The sequence below is a fragment of the Triticum dicoccoides genome, unplaced genomic scaffold (assembly GCF_002162155.2).
Source record: "Triticum dicoccoides isolate Atlit2015 ecotype Zavitan unplaced genomic scaffold, WEW_v2.0 scaffold16278, whole genome shotgun sequence".
Lineage (NCBI taxonomy): Eukaryota > Viridiplantae > Streptophyta > Magnoliopsida > Poales > Poaceae > Triticum > Triticum dicoccoides.
This window is the reverse complement of record NW_021216470.1, coordinates 1-8,647: the sequence shown is the minus strand read 5'-3', so window position 1 is coordinate 8,647 and position 8,647 is coordinate 1. Positions and strand designations below refer to the sequence as shown.

Here is an 8,647-nt window from a genome sequence, read left to right as displayed (position 1 = left end):
ACGCCTCACAAGCACCATAAAACAACTACTGTCAGAAAGAACACAGGCACCACAAGTTCAGCAAATTTTCCAGCCTCTACATGATTTCTATTGCATTGTCTCAGCCCATGATCTCTAGTGTACACCACAAGTTCAGCAAATTTTCCAGACATGATTTCTATTGTTAATTATATAGGATTTGTGGAATATTGACATGTATTATCTTCTGCATTAATGTGCGTCTGCGTGTGTCACAGAAATAATAATCGGAGAGAATTAAAATAACAATTCGATAAGAAAAAGATTGGGTAAACTTGACAGCTGGGGTCCATGGTAGAATGAGAACCGTGTAACTAAGAAATATGGCTCAAGTACCACTTTCAGATACCTGTATGGCCAATAGTTGTCAAATCTTACTACCTTATCTAACAATCAATACATATACAATCTGGAAGTTAAATATATGGAAAAACATCTGTAATTTAAGCTATATGTAAACATCAAAGGGAACTGTATGTATTTTGTGGTGTTGCTGGAGAGGATGTTCAGTGGCAGACCACCCCAATTACTGGTAGGCTTTGAGTCCCTACAGCACACAATCAAGTCAAGAGGAGTGCTCATGGATGCATGTCACGATTTTTATTCTTGAAAACATGTTATGAAGCATGGACAATAAAGTAGGGAACGCGGCGCCACCATGAGGATGCAGTTCCTTCAGTTGTCAGGCCCACCAATGCAAAATCTGCTTCAATCTATACTAAGCAAACAGTACACTGCCGAATCAAACATCGTCACATTTATTCAGTAATTGGCCTAGAATTTATATGCTAGATTGCAGCATAATCTCTAGTGTATTTGCCAACATCATGTCCAGAGGGAAGGGGCAACAACAGGGCAGTTCCTTCAGTTGTCAGCCCCACCAATGCATAAGCTGCTTCAATCTATACTAAGCAATCAGTACACTGCCAAATCAACCATGGTCAGATTTATTCAGTAATTGGCCTAGAAGATATACACTGCCAACATCATGTCCAGCCACAGTGCATGCAAAAAATCAAACAATACAGATACTCTGAACACACAAAAGCTTGAGGGAAGGGGCAACAGCAGGGCTGTTTTTGAGGGAGGTCGAGGCATTACATACCTGTGTTGTAGCCACCGTTGGACTCAGAGTGCTTCTCATGACCAAGAATTCCGGCGAACACGGTGCCGGTTCCTCCGGCGTACTCGAAGGCGAACTCGGTGCCGGTTCCTCCGGCGTACTCAAAGGCGAACTCGGTGCATGTTCCTCCAGCGTACTCAAAGGCGACATGATGCGGAGCATAAGCGACGGTGCACTACTCGCTGGTGGCGCTGGCCTGGTTCATGATTCGGGCCAAGAACAATTCAACTTATAGCAGCGAACTCCAATCCGGGTCGGGACGGTTTCTTTGTTTGAGAAGGAGACCTGAGCAGGAGTTTGAGAAGGACAAGGGAGCAGGATTTCCGTCAGAAATTCAAATAAAACACGGGAGCAAAAATTCGTCAGGGACTCCATCCTCCCGCGCGAGGCGCCACCCGAGCCGCCATCCGCCCCTTACCGCTGGCGACGGCGAGCGCGGAGCTGGCCTTGACGGCGAGGGCGGCCATCTCCTGCCCGGAGAGCGGCCGGCGGAGCATGGACATGGGCAGCGCGAAGTAGAGCCACCCGGGCTGCAGCGCCTCCTCGGCCGCCAGCGCACGGGCGGGCGCGTCGAAGCGGAGCTCGCGAAGTAGAGCCACACGGGCTGCAGCGCCTCCTCGGCCGCCAGCGCACGGGCGGGCGCGTCGAAGCGGAGCTCGTCGGCGCTGCACAGGAAGCTCGACGCGCTGGCGGCGTCCCCCAGCGCCTCGCCTGCCATGACGGGCGCCGCGAACTGCACCAAAGAGCCGTCTGGGCCGACCACCTTCGCCGTGGCCACACGCCGGCGACGGCCGTCGACGGCGCACGACGGAATGGGCGTAGCCGCCGCCGTTGCCGCAGGAGGAATGGATAAGATGACGGGAGGACAGCGAGTCTAATTCAAATGAGTACAGGGGTTTTTTGCAAAATGAAACGTTATATATAGACCCATACTAAAACAGGGACTGCGGGTTGATTTTTTATAAACCGAGGGGCTTTTTCGCAAAACGCCAGCGACGACGGACGAGCAGAAGCACTCCGTGCTTTATTAGTAGGGAAAGATAAATAAAAAATAATAATAATATATAATATATATACTAGCAAAAAAGCCCGTGCGTTGCAACGGGAGAAAAAAACACTCCTCTGCCCTATCTCTCCCTCTCGTGATGAGATCTCACATGTTGTCCAAAAGGAAATTTCATCAACCTACTTCGTTTCCAAATCAAGAGATCTTTTTTTCCATCATCCTGAAAGAGGTTCAGAACTGATGATGTAGCATGTCGTTTTTCATCAAACAGATAAAAAGGTTTAGTTTAGAGATGATCATATATATAGCTTTGATTTGATGCACAGGTGGGTGTCAGCCTGATGGCCTTTCAGCAACTGGGAGGAATAAACGTGTTAGGCCTCTATACAAGCTATATCTTTTCATCAGCAGGTATTGTGCCATTTTATTTTAATGCCAAGAAGAACTTTCCATAATTGTTCTTCCCCTAAACTTCAGGGTTTTCTGGTAAACTTGGGACCACCTCGTTCAGGATAGGATATTATGGTCAATAACTGGAACTGGCTTACCGGTTGTATCAATTTCTATAACTATAATTATTTCAGATACCAATCACATTATTCGGGGCCCTTCTCGTGGATAGGTGTGGAAGGAGAACCCTTCTACTGGTATGGATACTCCAATACTGAGCTGATGCACCTAAACCAAAAAGAAAGCTTCATTTTTCTTTTATAATTTTTCCTTTAATTAGGTGTCTTCATCTGGCACATTTGTGGGCTGCTTTCTTACTGGGCTATCATTCTACTTTAAGGTAAGCGTAAACTTGTTTATTCTATCGGGCAGTCCAACTTAAATTCTGAACTGGAGATCATTTATTGATGGTAAGTTACTAACATAAGCCATTGGGAAATTTCCGGAAGAAACTTGTCACGGTATTTACAAGTTCTAGCTGGTCTTTTTTCTCGTCAACTTTGGTCTCCTTCAAAACTAAGTTGATTTGTTCATCACCTAGTTCGTATTTCTCAAACTGCATCAATGGCAATGCGGACATTTGAAATTTAACTATCTGATAATAGTAGTGCCTGAATGCAAAATATAAGAGGTAACCGCAGTTATTAAAGTTCCCAGCTAGTACGGAGTATTTGGCAATGGGGCATGAATTACCAGACTGCACAAGCACCAACTTCCATGTGTGAGACTCTATTAAATAAACATGATTGAAGGGTGAAATATCAACCGATCAAGCAGATCAAATAAAAAAAAGTTGAATAAACGTAACCTGAATTTACATTTCAGAATGTTCGGTGCCTATCACTATACAGAGTATTGGCTTTCTATCTTTTCATGATCACAGGCACAAGAATTGTACACACAATTCGTTTCTAAATTATCTCTTTATGGCATACTGGTACAGAAATTACGTAGCTGGAACATCAATAATTTTGTGTGATCCCAATGTAGAAATGAAAAATAGTGTACATAGTACATCACCACCTAGACGTCTTTTTCTGCTGGCACAACATGTTTGAACTCCAGAAATGTAAATTCTGACTCCTTACTGAATAGGCATACTATGGGGCATACTCAATTTGAATGGGACCTGTTCCTTGGGTTATCATGTCCAGGTATGATATATCACCATGAAGTTAATTAGGGATGATGCTCGCGTTCCTGGTAATCAAGGAACCCACGTTCGTAACTGACGACATCTCATTGTTTATTGGCAAAGATATTCTCAATCGACATGAAAGGAATAGCAGGAAGCTTGGTAACCCTGGTTAGTTGGATTGGTTTATTCGTGATATCGTATTCATTCAGCTTCCTTATGGAGTGGAACTCTGCAGGTAAGTATGTTCAACCCTTGCATAAGTAGGCCAGTTGAAAATAAAGTAGAATATCCACCATTACCCACTTGTGTGATAGCCGAATAATAACCCATTAGCAAAAATATGTTTGTAAAGGAGTTATCGCCAAGGTTTGTATATCTTTTTCTACAAAAGTATATGTTGCTTCGTTTCTCCCATGAGCTTTGGTTCCACTTACCACTCAATAGTTTTCCAGTAAATGTTTTTGCTTGAGTTTGTTTTTATTTCTACATGTAGGCACATTTTTCTTGTTCTCAGCAGCGAGCCTGGTTACTGTGTTGTTCGTGGCAAGGCTAAATTTACCATGATATCCTGACCGACCGTTATCACACTAAATTTCACCAACGATTATGAACACATCAGGGCATCCTTTTCGTGCACAACTTGCTTTGCTGGATGGCAGAGTTCACGTATTGGTTGAATGTCATTGGAACAATGAAGCAGATTGCATGCTTGTGTGAGTTCATGTGCTTTTGGTGGACTATATATCTACGAAGAGTTAAAAAGAAAGGGCCAAAAGATGTAATCATTCAGAACCAAACTTAGAATGACACGAGGCTGTTACCATCAAAATTTGACACCGCAGTGCCAAAAAAAACTCCGGGTAAACAAAGAATAAACCCAACTCTGAGCAGAAAAGATTCATTTAAATGTAGACTAATTCATAGGTGAAAATTAGGTACCAGTATTTGTGTTCCGGTTTTCAACTGCTTAGGTGAGTGAGTACTCTACACTCCATAATCAATCAGGTACCAGTATTTGTGGTATCCAACAATTTAACCCGGTTCATGCTTGCTTCCTGCTTACTACTTTCCTCCCTTATGACCCGCTTGAGGTTTCCAAGCTCAGGAGAGTCCTGACCATACACCATCTTGATGTTATCCACACAAGCACTGGAAATGACAGGCAGCAGATAAATCAACTCAGCATCACAAAGAACTAACTGAACATGTAGATACACGAACAACAAAGTAAGAGCCAGCAAACCTGCAGGCTTCCCTGTCGAATTTGCTGCATGGCACACCAAAGAACTCTTCGAAAACCTTCGGTTCGACCCGGCAGAAGAATGGCCAGTCTACAACACCCAAAAATATCAACCATAACAGCGTCAGTTAACTTCCACATGTGCGCTGCGCTGAAGACTAAAACCAGGAGAACTCATTCTGAAGACTACCGTACCTTCGTAGATGTTGCAGGTTCGGTTGGACTTGTCGTAGTTGGTGCACTATCCATCGGGGCCAATCATGCTCTTGTACAGCTACGGTCATGGTCAGCAATTCAGCATGCTCCATCATATTAACCGAAATTTTGCATCTATCAAACAACAACCAGTCTTTTTGTAGTACGTATGTTCATAGATACAGAAGAAATGCCGCCGCTATTAATTGGTACTGAGTTTACCTACCTGGAGGTGGTCAGCCCCGTCCGCCTTGTCCTTGTCGGGGGTGAGGAACTCGGGGCCCTTGTCTAGCTTGCAGGAGGCGCCGCACCCCGTCGAGCACCGCCACCGCACCCCCCGCTTCGGCTTCTCCGGCTGCTGGTTCCTCAACTCAATCTCCTGGCCCGGTGGCCCCTGCCCCTCTTCTGCCGCTGGGCGAGCCTTACTATCCCTGGCCGGTCTAGCGCTGGGCTTCTTGTTGCTGCTGGGGATCTCAGAGCGCCCAGGCAAGGGCTGGGCTGGGGCTTGGCCTCGCCCCGCCGCTGGCCGTTCCTCCTCTTCCCACCCGATGGTGGTCACGCCGGCCGCCATATCGTCCTCCGCCGCGACGCCTCGCACAAAGCGAGCACGCCGGCCACCTTATCGTCCTCCGCCAAGACGCATCACCCCATTCCCCATTCCTGGGCTTCGGCGGCGCGAACGCCAACGCCCGCCGCGACGCCTCGCCCCATCCTGGGCTCGGGCGGCGCGTGCGCGCGCTCGCGTGCTCGTCCTTGTGGCGGCCGAGGCCACCGTCTCCCTGGCCCACCTCACCGTGCCCCCGCTCGCAGCCGAGCAGCTCCAGCGTGCCAGAGGCCCTGCCGTCGCCGGATCCGCGCGGGGGCTTTGCCCGGAGGACCCAAACGGCGGCGGCGAGGAGAGGACGAGAAGGGGGGTGGCAGCCGCTGCGCAGGCGAGATGCGCCAGAGTGGCAGAGCTTTGTGACGGGAGGGGCGCAACACTCCCTAGGGTCTTTTTTAAAAAAGTGAAACGTTTTTTCTCAGAATATCCACTTAAAATAGGACTGCGGGTTGAACACCAAAAAACATAGGGGCTTTTTTGCAAACATGCTGACGACGTACGACCAGAAGCAATAAGTGCTTTAGAAACTACTAGGGTTTCGTCCGGCTTTCTTGGTAAAGCAACATCACCGATACAACCAATAATTAAGTATGGAAAAATAAATAAGCCTACAGGAACTGGGTGTTGACCGTGTGCATCTTTTTCCAAAAAGGCCACGTATATTAAGTACCAGAAACCCTTACAAGAACACTCTATAAAATTGAAAATTACATCGAACAATTCAGGGTACCAAAGTCTTCTTCGTCATGCATCCACCGGCCACACGTAATGAACTATGCTCGTTGCCGCAGCGGATCAAACTTGTTTAAATCAGGGAAGATGTAAAAGCAATGACCAGGAGGTCATCGATATAGACCCGAAGACGTCGATCACTCTAACGTACATCTTAACCATGTAGAGACCTGTTGTGTATTCATTTCTACGTATCTCCTAGATGCCATATTATGAGTTAATAAAGGCACCTTTTATGTAAAAGTACTCCAGGATAGCATGATGATATGTAATTTAACATAGGAGACCGTGTCAGTATCAAACATGAGTACTTTACTTATCGGAACCGAAAGAGTATTGTGGAAATTAAATCTAGCAAAAGTGCATGACTAGCCATTCTCCACGCCTGCAGGCTATAAACAGGAATTAATAAATCCACCATCAACTATATCAGCCAGCAAACTTCTATAATAGCATATTTCTCAAATCAACAAAATTACATATTTCAAAAGTACATTTTGTGATACATATATGCATATGATTTATGAACATCGTATCTGCATATTTTTAAAGTTGATAAAAGTAATAAAGAGAAGTTGTAAAACAAATAAAACTCGAGCTTGGCTAGCTCAAAACTCGGTTGGAGTTATTCTTAAATAATGTACTCCCTCCGTTCCTAAATATAAGTCCTTTTAGAGATTTCAAATGAACTACCACATACGGATGTATATAGACATATTTTAGAGTGTAGATTCACTTATTTTACTTTGTATGTAGTCACTTGTCGAAATCTCTAGAAAGACCTATTTTTAGGAACGGAGGGAGTAGCTGCTAGTCCCGGTCTAAGCCATCCCATTCTCCGGAGACATGTACTATTTGTATTTGGTGTTAACATGGCTGCACAATTGGATTAGGAATTCATAATTCACCATCGAGTAGATCATCAGCAGAACACATCGCAGATCATCATGCATAATGAAATATATAAATAACCAAATTCTTGAAAACACATAAAATAAGTCAACAGGTGATAAAAATTGCATGCCAATGGCCAATGGATTTGCAGGTCTGACTGTCTGTCGGACAAAAATTTAAACAGAAAGAGACAGACATAAACCGAAAGGCCATAAGTGTTTAGAAAATAATAAAAATGTATTAGATTATAATTTCCAGCCAAAATTGAAACGTATCACATTATTTGAATATGAAATTAATGATTAAAAGAAAAATAAAATTCAACAAAATGCACAATTAATCTAAGAAAATTAAGAAAAAATTGAAAATACTTTAGGAACAATCACTTTTTTAAATCCCTAGTTAGTAAAGCAATGAATATCATGCTACCTAAAAGAAAAATGAGCAGATTGGTACAATATAAACATGGAAACGCTATCCCCACCTATTATAGTCTACTTAAAACTGATCTTTTTTTTCCTTTTGCAATACTAGATATAGAATTCATTGCATGGATGCAACTTGTACGATGTATGATATGACCTATGCCACAGGTAGATAGTCTATTCCATAAACACCGGTGGATAACGACGATTCTGTTCTTTAGACTAATTTGCAGTTTTTGCCGAAAAGTGTAATTACTATAGCAACTTTGCCTGTGTAATTCAGCAATAAATTTTTCTTTCTGTCTTTGTTGTTGCACTGATGAAACGAAGCGAAATTATTGAAATGAAGAACCTGCAGCAATAAACGAAAAGCTGACAGTACAAACCAAACAACAAGAACTTACTCGTAACATTATCAACAATAACCACTAGCCTAACAATAATCTGTCTTGCAAAATACAATTCATTAAACATATGAAAACTAGAAAATTACTTCCAAAATAAGAATTCTTGCATTGTTTTCAAGCACCAAGCCATCTCTTTTGGACAACCTGTCACTACTAGGGAAAATCCTATTAGTAGCACGGGTTAAATAGCTAGTAGTAGCGCGGGTGCCCGTGCTACTACTACGGCGCTACGGCTAACTTGTAGTAGTAGCGCGGATGCGCCCGCGCTACTACTACGTCTGTTAGTAGTAGCGTGGGTGCCACCCGCGCCACTACTATTAATTTCAAAAACAAAAAAATTCTCGATCACGTGCGTGCTGTCAATGGCAACAATGGTTCGATCCAGCGAAGACAGGGGTCGCCGGAGCTGCAGAAGGGC

General features: G+C 44.1%; 1 protein-coding gene, 1 long non-coding RNA gene and 1 pseudogene across 2 annotated transcripts; 1 reads left to right on the top strand and 2 right to left on the bottom strand.

Moving 5' to 3' along the window:
• Positions 1 to 1,274: 1,274 nt before the first annotated feature.
• LOC119344304 lies at positions 1,275 to 2,072 on the bottom strand. Its single transcript, XM_037614799.1, has 3 exons — positions 2,069 to 2,072; positions 1,560 to 2,015; positions 1,275 to 1,426 (listed from the first exon to the last, which is right to left on the bottom strand). The coding sequence occupies exons 1-3, from the start codon at positions 2,070 to 2,072 to the stop codon at positions 1,371 to 1,373; spliced, it is 516 nt and encodes a 171-aa protein (XP_037470696.1). The 3' UTR covers positions 1,275 to 1,370.
• A 361-nt stretch (positions 2,073 to 2,433) lies between these two features.
• Positions 2,434 to 3,736, top strand: LOC119344303. Its single transcript, XR_005166568.1, has 4 exons — positions 2,434 to 2,558; positions 2,732 to 2,794; positions 2,878 to 2,937; positions 3,693 to 3,736. It is a non-coding gene; the product is annotated as an uncharacterized LOC119344303 (long non-coding RNA).
• Positions 3,737 to 4,687: 951 nt separating this feature from the next.
• On the bottom strand, positions 4,688 to 5,795 carry LOC119344305 (annotated as a pseudogene).
• Positions 5,796 to 8,647: the final 2,852 nt, after the last annotated feature.